Here is a 14,676-nt window from a genome sequence, read left to right as displayed (position 1 = left end):
ATCATAGGCCCTGAAGACTCACTCAGTTTTGTGACCTTGGGTCAGTCATTTTACTTCTTTAAGCCTCAGTGGATGATTGTTAGAACCGAATGAGGTCAGTGTAAGAAAGACTTGTAGCATAATGCCTGGCATATAGCAACTGCTTTATAAGTGATATTTTTAGACTTGTCTTGATTACACTAAAATGTTTTCTACAATGTGACTGGCTTAGTTTATTGTCTATATGACAGAAATGAACCATCACATACCTCCAGTAATAAGTAAAACAAGTTTAAATTATTAGAGTTGTATATATGAAAAAAATATTTTAGAATTATCTGTAACCATTGATCATTAAACACAAATAATAACTATTTGGATTCCCATGACTTAAAAAATTATTTTTTCCTTTTATACTTTCCAAATGCACATTTTCTGTAAACCATTATGCAGATGGTGGAGAGAGGCTCTGTCTTAGGGTGAGTGAAATTACTGAAGTATTGAAAATAGGCTGAGCTGTCTACATAATCATTGCAGACAACCTTTGCCCTTATTCGGGCCTGTTTCTGACAATCTAATGAGAGTCAGTCAACATGCTTTAAAAACTATATGGAGCTATAGACAAATGTAAAGGTTTAGTTTAACACTACACACTTTGGTGAAAGGGGGAGGAAGCTAGAAGAGAGGTACTTATCCAAAGTAAGGCCATGTCTATATCAGATAAGGAACCTAGATGGTACTTGAGGCCTTAGTAAGGGCTGTGTTCTATTCTTAGTATTGTGTAGATCACAGGTGCCCAAATTTTGAACGTTACTTTTTTGGTAGGTATGTATTAATTAAACATGTCGATCTGTATATGGGTACTAACATTGAGTTCTTTTTCTTGACTGATTTTTTTTCCCCATGCATTTGTATAGTTTTGTGCACCTCTAGAGTGTGTTCCCAAATTTGGAGTTTACTCTCTAAAAAAGTAACTTTAAAAAATTGTCCTTAAGTATTGAAAAGAACAATAGTTATTATTACTTTGTGATTAATACTTTGTTAAATAGCAAAAAGAAAGAGAAAAATTTTTATGACCACGATTTGTTGATCCATGCCATTGTTTTCTTATTTGGGAATTTGATACCTGATATACATACCTACCAAGGTATCTCAATTAATATCATTGTGTTTGTATAGCTTCCTTTAGTTTCTCAAAGGGGCATACATCAAACTTTGTTTTGAAAATATAAATATGAAGACTGACAGTCCTTGGAGGAAGGAAAAACGTTACTGTCATTAATCATATCTCTAAGTTTTGGCTTTTTTTAAGTGATTTACTGTTTTTGATTGGTAGTCTTTTAGGCTGTCATTGTTTCATATCTATTTATAAAAATTGAAATCATGTCATTCAGTGAAACGAACAATGTGGGGAAAACTCAGTGAAAATATGATAGTTGTTAAAATACCGTTTAACAGGTTGTTTCTGGTTTATGGAATGACAGATGAGTCTGTTGTTTGAAGTTGCAAGGAGGGATCAGGAAATTGCTACTGAAGTCTGGATGCTGCTGCCATTTACCAATTCTAATAAGCCACTACACTACACAGCTCAGCTTCCTCTTTACTAATGGGCAGAATCATTGACATGCAGTTAGAGAAAGCTTCGGAGAAGGCAATGGCACCCCACTCCAGTACTCTTGCCTGGAAAATCCCATGGATGGAGGAGCCTGGTAGGCTGCAGTCCATGGGGTCTCAAAGAGTCGGACACGACTGAGCGACTTCACTTTCACGTCTCACTTTGCTGCACTGGAGAAGGAAATGGCAACCCACTCCAGTGTTCTTGCCTGGAGAATCCCAGGGACAGGGGAGCTGGTCTGTGGGGTCACACAGAGTCGGACACAACTGAAGTGACTTGGCAGCAGTAGCAGAGAAAGTTTCGGAATGATGTAGCCCAATTGAACTCATCAGTCGAACTCATCAGTCGTGTCAAATGACCTAATGTGTATCAAGCTGTTTCTAAACATAAGAACTCACATCTGAAGATGTGAATTGACTTTCATTATTACTTAAGACTTGGGATTACATGTGCATCCCGTGTGGAGTGGCTAGCTACCTTTGGACTGTTAAGTCTGTGATTTTGGAGAAGATTCTCATCAGAGAGCTAGTAGACAGGCATAAGTGCTGTATTTCAGCTCCAGCCCTGCAACTCAATTTTATTTGTACTGTAACTCTGTGACTCACTTTTATCGTCTCATGGGCTTACAGTATACCAGCCTTGCTTCGTTGTTAATGAAATGTGGGATAATGCATGTGAATGTGCCTAGAATATGGTAGGCATTCAACAGAGGTTAATTCCTTCTTGTGTCAAAGTGTCTGCGATCCTTGATAGGTTCAAGGAAAAGTTAAAAGGGTTGAATGCCAAGCTCAGTAGGTCAAATATCCTGAGGGATACTGATGAAATCCATATATGCTATTTTTTGTCCAAGGGAATCTGAGTCAGCTCTCAATTACTTATGTTGCATTCAGTTCATTAAGGCAGCAGGAGCTTAAAAAAAAAAAAAAATGCTGTTTAGAGGTCCAAACAGTAAAACTACTGAGTTTTCTAAGGTTGATCATTTCTTTGAAATGAAAGCAAAACTAAAGTGCTTTACACTTTTCTTTTCCAGCATGCTACAAGTGAAAACTGATGAGAAACTGGATTTGTCTGATGGGAATACAGCAAGTTGCCCTCTGAGCCCCATTAAGATGTGCCTTAATCATCCCATTGAATGGAATCTGAAGTTGACAGCAGCATCTCTAGCAAGCTGTACAGTTCATAACCAAAATCTCACAAGTGAAGAGAAATAGATTGCAGTTCTTCTTGCACTATCCTTATTTTGTACATCAACATTCTTTCTGCCGATAGCATTTATTGATTTTTAAATACTTCTGGTCTTGTGATTTGTCTATAAAATCATTAATCATTTTGATTATATTCTTTGTATTTTTTACATGTTTTATGCCAGACCATTGTGGAATTTTGCAGTACAAATGGATTTTGATGTTTCTCTTTTTAATGGTATTTTGTGAATTTTTTACACCCTAAATATGTAATTGTCCCGTTTTATTTCTGTACACAAAGTCTTAATATATAATGCATTGTGAAATTTAGAAGGCTAGTGCTGTAAAGACTTCTGATGACTTGACCCATGAACGGTTGTCTAACAGGTGGATACCAACTACCTCGAAGCAAATTGGTAAAAGGCAAAGGTATCACTTAGAAGTATCTTTTTCAAAGTTATATATGTATAGAAAATTGATCATAGTTTATCATCAAGTGTTTCATTCATAGGGAGAATCTGATCAGTTATTTCTCTGTACTTTTAAACCTATGAAGTCTGTGGGCTTTAAGAGCAATGGCACAACTGCATGTTTACTCTTCAGCATATCTGTGCCTCTTGCAGATAAGAATACTGTTTGATTTTTTGTAAGTTATCAGTTTTGAATGAAAAATGGTAAATGGATTTACATCTATTGATTTTATTGTATTCTAGCCATTTATTTTAAAGTGTAAAGGGATGTCCTAAAATGAGGATAATATTCCTTTAGTAGTGCAAAGCATAGCTTCATCATTGGCTTATGTGATTGTGTCTAAAACTTGAATAGTAAGAATACTCAAAGTTTGGTGCTTAAAGTTATTTTTCCCATGCCAGAGAAAGCAAGCTGTGGTATGGTGGTCCATGTAAGTATGTAAGAATATGGCCGCTTCCCTTTGGATAGCTATGGATTAAAAGGGATTTAGTTTATTGAGATTCTCAAGACTTTTACTTATAGCATACCTTTTAAGACCTTATTTATCCCAACCTACACCACCCCCCAAATAATTTTTTAAATGACAGGGATTTATCAAAAAGGCTTACATAAAGAATCTGAAGCACAGGAAAAGACAGCCAACAGAATGAAAAACAATCATCTGATTTTCACTGTTTTGTATCACCACCATATCTTCATTTTCCTTTTAGCTTAATAAGCGTTCTTTGTAACTTCTGGGCTCCTTTTATATTTCTCAGTTGTATAAAGCATATATACATATGTAACATAGCACTCTGGCCCAGAAAAGCACAGCAGTCTTAACTTCAGCTCCATCAGAGAACATCACCTTAAGGAAATGGCCTCTCAGAAATAAACCTTTAAAAAAGCACAATTATTAAAATAGATCCAATGTTAGGTTATTTCTGTTCTGAATAATTAGATTATCAGAGGGTAAAAGATGTTTTGTTGGGTATTAACACAAAGAAAGAGGACTGATTTGACAGAGTAAGTTTCTTAAGTCAGGCAAGTGCCAATTTTATTCAGAAAATAAATTTACAGTTGAAGAAATAGTGCTCATAAATTAGTATGTAGTGAACTTGCTGTCACATTCTTTTCCTACTAGTATTTTTTAATCACTCAATAAATATTTTGTTATATCCCAAACACAGAAAACCCCATCATTAATACATATATGTGAACATCTCCCTAACCAAGGAACCATCAACATAAGCAAACTTTGGCTCTCATATGCAAACACTTTGGGGAAAAAAATCACCTATAGAAGTAGCATTATCAAAATATTTTAAAGTGTAAGGATCACAAAATGATAACTTTTGAACTTGGATGCTGGGGACTCTGGTTCATCATACTAGTCTTCCCTGGAAATAAGCTTGTTTCTGACTAGTTTGTGGTATTTATTTGTCCTTAGGATGTCATTTTAAAAATGTGTTCTGAGGAGTTATTATCTATGTTGGATATGCCACAGCTAAGTCAAGTTTCTCAAAGCAAGCAGCCAGCTAATTACACTTAGATGTTGCCCATATGCCATGATTTTAAACATGAAAATTCATAAGGATTACCTGGGAGACCTGTTAAAAGGCAGGTTCCCAGACCCACCTTAGATTCTTATTAAATCCATGATTGATTGATAGCAGATGGAGCAATAAGCACACTTATAGATTCAATACAGGATAAAACAATGTGGAATCACACACCAGAAATTTCTGCAAGAATCAGACAATTTTCATACAAGGGTAACTTTATTAAAGCAAAGAACTGAACATAATTTTAAAGGCCATTTTTCAAAGGACTCCACCGCCATCATTTCTTCTCCTAACTTGTATCTTCATTGAGAAATTGTGCAAGGTTAAGTTTACTTTTTTCTAGTGCTGCTGTTTTGGCTCGTCTTGGTAATCTCATCCTCATTTCTGATTCTGGTTCTGGAACTTCATGATCACTAAACAAATGTTGAAATACACCAATTTAAATATAAGCTTTAAAACAAGTTTATTTATAAATAAAACTTTGTTTCTGTCATTCTATCAGTGTGTGATTGATATCCTGATTCCATTGAGCTTAAAACTAAAAACCAAGAAACACTGACCTGGTATTATACAGAATAAAGCAAAAAACAAAAACTTAAATTTCTATAATGAAGCCTGTAATTAAACAGGAACCATAGCAACTGCCCGAGAATTTTATGGGATACTCAAGTAGTGAAAAAAATAAGTTCTATTTATTTAGGCAAATAAATTCCTAAAACACTAAAGAGCAAGCATCCCCAAAATATACTTTTTCAATTTAATCACACCTTTAAAATTATATACTGAAAATATATACATTTTACCTATGAATGAATGAACACAAGACAGCTGTAAACATTCAGCTTCCAATAGTGGCTTATTGGCAGAAATCAAAAATAAATTATACCACTAACACCATCCAAATTACAGGTAGAATTATTCTATCATTATAAATGTAGAGAACCCAAATCTAAATCTCAGTAGTTTGCCAATTCAAATTCAGAGATGACATACATACATGATCTTTTAACTAGACGAACAGATGGAAATATAATTTGAACATAAAAATAATTACATAGTACTAAAAGTCACGTCAACCAATAGGAAAAGCACACAAACCAGAGGAAGTCAAATACTCCTGGATAATCTAAAAAGCTATGCATTTCCAGATTATCTTGTTATATATTCACAGTATAAGCAAACTACAATTTTTTTAACTTCTAGATAATTTTTTAAAAAATGAAGATAGGCTTCTTTACATATTCTAGATATACATGGCATACCTTTCAGAGTTAGCCTCAGCTTCAACAGTCTGACGTCTTCTGTTCGTTCTAGCTGAAGCTACCACTTTTCTCCGTCCTTAAAGACAGTATATAACTCATTATCAATTGCTCATTTTAAACCTATTTTCTCAACTACCCACCCTTTATTTTCCCCTCTTCACCACCCTTCCCTCCTGGTCCCCAGACACCTTGATACAAAGTACCAATACCATAGAGAAATGGAACCCAAGTAAGATTAAAATTTTACTAATTTCTTATGTAAGCTCTGACAATAGGCAAGGGAAAAGATGGAAACTGAGTTATACGGAGGGAAATTCTGTAAATTCATTTGGGGAAACGAAGCATGTGAAAAATGCTACATAAAGAGTGTACCCCTTAATGGCACAAGGTATATGTCGACCTAATGATAAGGTTAGAAAGATAGATTAAGCCCATAAAACAGGTCCCAAAGAAATAGAACTTTAATCAGTAAGATATGGTTTCTTGTAAAATATTTAAATTTTACAAGAAAATATTCAAATTTGAATATTAAAATATTCAAATTACAAGGTCAATTCAAATGTGTGCCCTAAAACATTTCAGAATAAAATTAAGGCCTTTATATGCTGGAGGGGGTTACAAAAATTCTACCTGATAGAAATTTACAAAGTTAAGTGGCCTGTGATGATCCTCATTTATGATAATAAAATATCATACACAAATGAAATTTGAGCTATTAAAAAAAATAAGAGGTGGAATTCATGTAGTATATCTGACTAAAAGCAGTCTGATCAAAGCCAAATTATTCAGTATGGTCATTTGGTTGAAATTTATATACCATACTTATTCAATTTTTTCTTTTGTTTTCTTCCAACATTACATACTTGCTTGTAAACTTCTAATGCAGTTATCCCCAAGAAAACATCCAACAATATGGGACTGATATGGAACAATATCTAGCAATCAGCATTCAAATAACTGGCTCCAAAACCATATCATGGCCAGATTCCATTTAGAAATAATTAAATCTTAATAGAAAAGGGCTTCAAAAAAAATTTTTTTTTAAATGGTTGACTCATGAATGGAATTATTAGCATTCTTTAGTTTGCTTGGATGTGTTTTCTGATTCTTCTGTAACAAGCATGCATTGCTTTTGTAATAAGAAAATAATAAAAGATTAAAAAGACCTTGATTTTCAGATTTTTTTCTAAGTGACCCCTAAACAGTCAACATTTACTTTATTCCAACAAATCCCTTATTGTTGGATATCCCTTGGAAAATAAATTAAGTTGGGAAAACATGAAATAAAAGGAAAATAGAAGCCCAGAAAAATACTAGGAGGATAAAAGGGACAAAAATGCTTAATCATATAAAGGACAGAGAGCAAACAACTGATAATATAAATAAATCTTAGTTTAAGCCGAACAGTCCTTTGCAACAGATCTTTTGCATCATACTTCTTTCAATCAAAAGCACTTGAAGCAACAGTTATTACCTTTTTTAGAAACAAAGTAAAACCTAATATAAGCTGAAACAAATCAAAAAGAAATTTAAGGATATGCAATGGCAACCCACTCCAGTACTCTTGCCTGGAAAATCCCATGGATGGAGGAGCCTGGTAGGCTGCAATCCATGGGGTTGCAGAGTCAGACACAACTGAGTGACTTCACTTTCACTTTTCACTTTCATGCATTGGAGAAGGAAATGGCAACCCACTCCAGTGTTCTTGCCTGGAGAATCCCAGGGACGACAGGGCCTGGTGGACTGCCGTCTATGGGGTCGCACAGAGTCGGACACGACTGAAGCGACTTAGCAGAAGCAGCAGCAAGACATTGAAAAATCTTTACACTTACCCAAGGAAACAAAGTATTTCATTCAATAACAAAACTGAAAAGTTGTAAAGTTAGACAATCCATGTTATTACCTCTGTTGGTCTTTTGCTGAGTGGATTTCGTTCGAGTTGCTTTTACTTCCTTGAGAGGAGTTATGTATACATCTTTATTCTTTTCTATTAAAGGAAATAATATAATTATTAAAAATAGCCTCATAAAATATGAGCAAGTCAGTGACAATCAGTCCCAACAGCAGCTACTGAAAATGTACCATAAATAAATGTTCCAAGTGTGAACACTGGAAAATAAGCAAGCAAAACTCTTAGGAACATAGTAGGCATGGTATTATGGTGAGAAATGTACACAAAAAATCTATACAAGTACAATAAACACTTACCAGTAATATTCATACACTTTCCCAAGTGAATTTAATTAGAAAAACTCTTCCATTTCTGACATCTATCACCTATATGTTAGAGGAGAATCTTATAAATACTCAGGTTACTATATCGTTACCATCTTCACTCTGAAGAACAGTCATAGTTGTGATGTCATCCTGTGCTGCTACAGCTTGGTCACTATGTTCTTTAATTCCTTTTTCTAACTGAATCTTGATTTTCTCCAGAGCTCTTAGACATGTTCTATCTTTTACTTGCTGTAATAGAAAAAAAAAATTTTATGCAGCATTTTTTTATGCAGCATATTTTTTAATGCAGCATTTTCTAACCTTTTAAAAAAACTATATAAAGATAAAATTAATAAAGCATTCTAAAAATTCTATGAAATTTATGAAGGAAATATTTACTTCAAGAAATGAGCACCAAATACTAATGTATGTATAAATTTAATAGAATGTAAATTCTACTTTGATAAAAAAAACATATACACATTAAGAGTGACTAGAAACTACTTACCTCCAGAATCTCATTCAACACAACCAGAAGATCTTTAGCAAGATCGCTACTGAGTTCTAAAGAACTCAAAGCTTTCGTATAGACCCGAACTTCTGGTGAATGTGGACATGTTAGGATCTCATTGCAAATTTTCATAGCCAGATTGTCATGAACTGTTAAGGCCTGGCAAATCAAGAGAAAAATACTGGTAAATTGAAATGGTATCTTTATAATACAGTCCTACATATCATTTCCAACTAATGATCTTGTCATAATACAAAAATGTCTAAAACAAAATTAACATAGCCCTCCCCATGTAAGCTCCCCTTCTTATAGTAGATGCTGTGGTACAATGTGTACTGAACCATTCACGCTCCAGGCTACCTTGAGTTTTAGAGGCTAAAAGTTCCCACATGTAGACTGAACCAAGCTTAAGGTCACACTTTCTCCCCAAGGGTTAATCCACATTCAGTAACTGGTAGATGTACAGGTACAACAGCCCAGCCTTATCTCAATTCTGGACAAAGCAAAGAACAATCCTAATTCTGGAACTTCCTGTGAGATCAGCTGAGACCTTAAGACTGCATGACAGTTCAATTTCTTCCTCTACCCAATCTATTTCCTTCATTCCTCCAAGATGCTGCTCATAAGAGTACACCCTAATGTCAACAGGTTCTTGAGGTCTTCTGTCATCCACACCTAGCAGAGTTATCTTGGATTCTTCCAATTCCCCCGCCTCAAAGCTCTTTCTGCTAGGCTTCTGTACCAGCAACTTTTTTTCTATGTCAATTTCTACTACTTTTTACTACTACTTTCTATTCTCTTTCTACAAGCATTTATTTCCTAAAACCAATTTTTTAACTGCTCTCTTTATTAATATTCTCTATTCCTCTTACCAACTCACCACACCTAATGAAACTGACAATCAAATTAATCTTCCCAATAATGACTATTATCCCATTAAGCCTTTCATTATACTCCCTGCAAATAGAGTCAACTCCAAATTCCCTATCCTAATGGTCTGCCCTAACAGGCCTATTCAGGATCCTTAGCTGTAAAGATTTTTCCACAGTTCCCCAACATGACTTGTAAAACCAGCTACATTTGATCACCTGCACTGGGTCTCTTTCTGTATCCAAACCACTCCTCAAATCCAAACAAGGCCTAAGTGAATTTTACTCAGTGAGATTTAAAACTAGTAATGCTGAACTTACCATCCAAACCACATGAAACTTGCCATCTTCTAAAATGCTAAAGCACTTAGCTATATCACTGACCCTTACTATATTTTGTCTTAATTTTTGTAATCTTCTTTCTAATAACATGTAACTTAGTAACTCAAATGAGGTATTCAGTCACTAAATATCAAAAACTAAAATATCAATTAAAACAGAAGACCAATACCTTCAACTTAATACACTGACATCTGAAATAATTCATAACACATTAATTTTCAACATGGTGAATGTTTGATTAAATGATATTAAAGGGTTAAAAACCAGCTTACATTTAATTTGTGCGAGAGTATCTTCTCTAAATTAAAAACAAAACTAAGCTTCAGGTGAGTTTCATCCTTTGAATTCCCCTTCCTTGTATCAGAAACATAGCAGGTATATCAATAATTGAGCACTCAATGAGCCCTACATAACAGGTCATTATTCAAAATGAGTAACAGCCAGCACGAGGTGGGGAGGGGATGGTAAAAATGAAGAATTTTTGGTAATTTCCGTTCAGTAGCAAAAATGTTAGCACTTTTATTTTTATATGATATCTCCCCATTTCCCAAAAGGCCTTTTTTAATTAAAATGTAGTTAATTTACAACATTATATTAGTTTTAGGTGCATGACAGTTATTCAGTATTTTTATGGATCATACTCCATTTCAAATTATTTTAAAGTAATGGCTACATTACATCCCTGCTGCACAGTATATCCTTGTAGTTTATTTTATAAATAGTAACCTGTGTCTCTTACCCCTTGTCTCTGTCTTACCCCTCCCCTCTCTTCTCTGATAACCACTAGTCTCTACTTTATATCCGTTTGTCATATTCATTCTTTTTATTTTTTAGATTCCACAAATAAGTAATTAACAGTATCTGTCTTTTGTCTGAATTATTTCAGACAAATTATTTCAGACAAAACACTCTCTAGGTCCACCGACACAGTTGCAAAAGACATTTTTCTTTTCTTAGTGTTATGTACTACCACATATGCCAGAAATTTAAGATCAATATGCAGCCTCTGTATTTTAAAGAAACTATCAGAAGGATTATTTTACCAAAACAACAGTGACCTGCATGCTAGTTACTACCCTTACCATCCATAGGCTAATATACTCACCCACCTGATAATCTGGGGGATTCTTGGCCTGAGGATTTAACCCACTTGGTCTTGTCAAATCTACAAGTAACTCAGCAACATTAGTGATATCTATTTCAGCTAGAGGAGACGACGCAGGGGCATTGGCCAGTGTTTGCAGAGTTGGAAGAAAGGCTTCTTCAAAACATTCCTGGTTAGTCCTATTGAAAAACAATTCAAGGTATGTTACCAAAGAAAAAGCATATGATTCTTTAAAAACATTATATGCAAAATTCACCCTATCAAGACATACTACATGTTTATCTAGGAAAGAGCCAAATAATTCAGGTAGATAGAATCTAGGTAAATTCTTCTCATTTACCACTGAAGAAAAAGAAAACTAACAGCAAAATACTATAACTATGACTCATGAGGATCCTGGATTCATTTCAAGCTAGACTTTGGTTTATCAATATGACTAAATACCTGCTTGCATAAGCAAACATGGGGAAGAACACGCCGAGGCAATTTCGAAGTCGAACGTCCTCTTCAGTCACAGGGTTGTACCATAACAAGACAAGATGAGAAAGAATCCTGCTGCTGACCAAAAGTCCAGAGAACATCAGCTTGGCTAGTCCTTCTGCAGCTCCTGTTCTGAGTTCAGACACCTATTAAAAATGACTTTCATTAAAAGAAAATTTTTATTTGTATTAATACTTCCCTTTTAGGCCTTACATTGTAGCCCATCCTACAGTACTTTTATATAAATTTATCCAAAAGCATTCATGTTATTATTATTTAAAGGCACATAAGAGGATTTTATTTCTTCTTTTTAGGTTAAGGCTATGTGACAAACTATTAGTCTAGCTATAAATTCCCTTTCAACTCTTCAGAAGAACAAAAAGAACCAAAAGGTAATATTGTGAAACCAGAAACCAAAACCATATGTATTAAACACTTATCATGGTGCTAAAATATAGAAAACTTTCAATAACAGTCTCTACCATCAGAGAAGGTGTCTATAAATGAAAGTTCCACAGGCAGGAGTGGCATTATGTGTGAATAACAGGTAAAATGTGAATAGAAGGTGCACAAGAAGAAAAAGGCATTCCTAAAAAAGGGTAACCAAAACAAAACTAGATAAAAAAATGAAAAAGAGGTAGTGGTATTCAAACAGAGATACAGGTATAAACGAGTAGTAGTTTAAAATACTGGCTATTGAGCCTGAATTAAATTCAAGCCTCGGATACTTCCTAGCTGCATGATCTGATCTTATGCGTATTACTTAACTTCTTTGTGCCTCACTTTTTTCATATATAAAAAATGGGATAACAGAAGTACTTATCACAAATGACAAAGAATATATGTAAAACTCTTAGAAGTGCCATCCACATAGTAAACCCTTAATAAATGTCAGTGATTATTTTTATTACAAATAGAAAGTAAGTTTTATTAGCAATCAGGTTAGACAGACCTTGAAAGTTAGGTAAAGAAATTCACCCTCAATGAGGTAGGATATCGTTGAAGATTTTTGAAAGAGTACTTAGACAAATGAGATTTCAGGAAAATTAGGTTGACAGGTCATAGATTATTTAACTAGATTCTGTGACGTATATGCAGACTACATCATCCGAAATGTCGGGCTGGATGAAGCACAAGTTGGGATCAAGACTGCCGGGAGAAATATCAATAACCTCAGATACGCAGATGACACCACCCTTATGGCAAAAAAAAAAACACAGGGAACTAAAGAGCCGCTTGATGAAAGAGAAAGAGGACAGTGAAAAAGCTGACTTAAAACTCAACATTCAAAAACTGAAGATTATGGCATCCAGTCCCAACACTTCATGGCAAATAGGGAAACAATGGGAACAGTGACAGACTTTATCTTCTTGGGCTTCAAAATCACTGCAGATGTGACTACAGCCATGATATTAAAAAGACAATTGCTCCTTGGAAGAAAAGCTATGACCAACCTAGATAGCATATTAAAAAGCAGACACATTTCTTTGCCCAACAAAGGTCCATACAGTCAAAGCTATGGTTTTTCCAGCACTCATGTGGATGTAAGAGTAGGACCATAAAGAAAGCTGAGCACTGAAGAATTGATGCTTTTGAGCTGTGGTGTTAGAGAAGACGCTTGAGAGTCCCTTGGATAGCAAGGAGATCAAACCAGTCAATCCAAAAGGAATTCAATCCTGAATAGTTTGCCCAACTGATGCAAAGACATGATTCACTGGAAAAGACCCTGATGCTGGGAAAGACTGAAAGCAGGAGGAGAAGGGGATGACAGAGGATGAGATGGTTGGATGGCATCACTGATTCAATGGACATGAGCTTGAGCAAGCTCCAGGAGTTGGTGATGGACAGGGAAGCCTGGTGTGCTGCAGTCCATAGGGTCACAAAAAGTCAAGACACGGAAGAGCGACTGAACAACAGCAACAATGTTGACAGGCCATAATCTGGGAATGAAAGACAAGTCTAAACTAGAGGGGGCAGAAGGGGAAACAGTGGAATGAGGAAATACAAAAACTATTTTAGAAATTTTTTCAAAACTCAAAAATAAAAAGAAAAATATAAAAATAAAAATATAAAATATAAAAAGAAAAAGAAGTGCCACAGTACCGGCAGGTTCTTTCCACACACAAACTCATTTAGGGCTCAAAACAACCATGAGGGCAGAGATTTTGTTCCACCCAGCACTGTACTCTCAAGACCATATAGTGACTGGCACATAAATAGCTGTCAAGTACTTGTTGACTAAATTAAAGAACCAGCCTGAATAAGCATAATTTTTCCCATTTCAAAGATAAAGAAACAGGCCAGAGGCAATAAATACCTTATTGAAGATTCAAAGATGTTACCAGAACACAAGTCTCTAAGTCTCCAATTCCAAAGGCTGCATGTCTTTCATCTTTTTAAAATTCCTAACATAGGAATTTGAATTGGGACAAGATTGCAGGTCTTTAAAGCATGTAAAGAAAACTTGTATATGGCCCAGAGGACAATTAAGAAAGTCAAAATTTTTTAGTGGTTATGACAAAAATAAAATCAAAGTCACAGAATCTAGTGAAGCCAGAAAGAGATTAATGAACCTGCAGTATTTAAAAAAAAGCAAAAACAAAAAAACAAAACTCATTCATCTACAGTCAGTTTTCCTGTTCAATAGTTTTCCATCTATGCAATGTCAGCAAACCCACAGCACTGGATAATTCCCAACAAGAAGTCAGTCTTATCACTTGGCTAGTAACTAAAAACTTAAGAAAATACTAATAAGGACTTATTTCCACCAATTTATAGTCAAAATGTGATGTCAAAAATTGTTACAGTAGGAAAGACATTAAATATTTATTTTAAAAAGGTGAACTCATCAAAAAGATACTTATAAACATAAAAAAAATGGAGCCCCAAAATATCTGGAATACATTGATGGAACTGTAGGTAGAAGACAGCTCGAAAATAATAACTGAAGATGTTAATATGCCGCTTTCCATAATGAATAGAACAGCTGGACAGACCAATAAGGAAGTAGAGGACTTAACACCATAAACCTACCAAACATACAAAACACTCCCAACAACAGTGGACTACACAGTCTTCTCAAGAGCCCATGGAACAT

General features: G+C 34.9%; 2 protein-coding genes across 13 annotated transcripts in view; one reads left to right on the top strand and one right to left on the bottom strand.

The window, feature by feature from the left end:
- The window catches only part of LCORL (ligand dependent nuclear receptor corepressor like), a 175,030-nt gene extending 169,799 nt beyond the window's left edge, over nt 1-5,231 (top strand). For 7 of the 12 annotated variants that reach the window (XM_055588089.1, XM_055588095.1, XM_055588096.1 and 4 more), the window contains one exon: nt 2,625-2,755. Coding sequence is in view for 5 of the 12 variants with exons in the window: in XM_055588099.1 (XP_055444074.1) it covers nt 2,625-2,805 (181 nt within the window). In the remaining 7 variants the exon portion in view is untranslated. Of the gene's footprint in view, nt 1-2,624 lie in introns of all 12 variants that reach the window. The other 5 variants (XM_055588099.1, XM_055588100.1, XM_055588091.1 and 2 more) reach the window with 3 other exon arrangements.
- Nucleotides 4,991-14,676, bottom strand: part of NCAPG (non-SMC condensin I complex subunit G) — a 46,686-nt gene continuing 37,000 nt past the window's right edge. The window contains exons 15-21 of the mRNA XM_055588118.1: nt 11,544-11,725; nt 11,104-11,278; nt 8,781-8,942; nt 8,383-8,521; nt 7,959-8,042; nt 6,056-6,131; nt 4,991-5,206 (exon numbers count right to left, since the gene is read on the bottom strand). Coding sequence (XP_055444093.1) covers nt 5,083-5,206; nt 6,056-6,131; nt 7,959-8,042; nt 8,383-8,521; nt 8,781-8,942; nt 11,104-11,278; nt 11,544-11,725 — 942 coding nt within the window. The 3' untranslated portion in view covers nt 4,991-5,082. The remainder of the gene's footprint in view (nt 5,207-6,055; nt 6,132-7,958; nt 8,043-8,382; nt 8,522-8,780; nt 8,943-11,103; nt 11,279-11,543; nt 11,726-14,676) is intronic.

The sequence above is a fragment of the Bubalus kerabau genome, chromosome 7, assembly GCF_029407905.1.
Source record: "Bubalus kerabau isolate K-KA32 ecotype Philippines breed swamp buffalo chromosome 7, PCC_UOA_SB_1v2, whole genome shotgun sequence".
In the NCBI taxonomy this organism is placed as follows: domain Eukaryota; kingdom Metazoa; phylum Chordata; class Mammalia; order Artiodactyla; family Bovidae; genus Bubalus; species Bubalus kerabau.
This window is presented reverse-complemented; position numbering and strand designations above follow the sequence as displayed.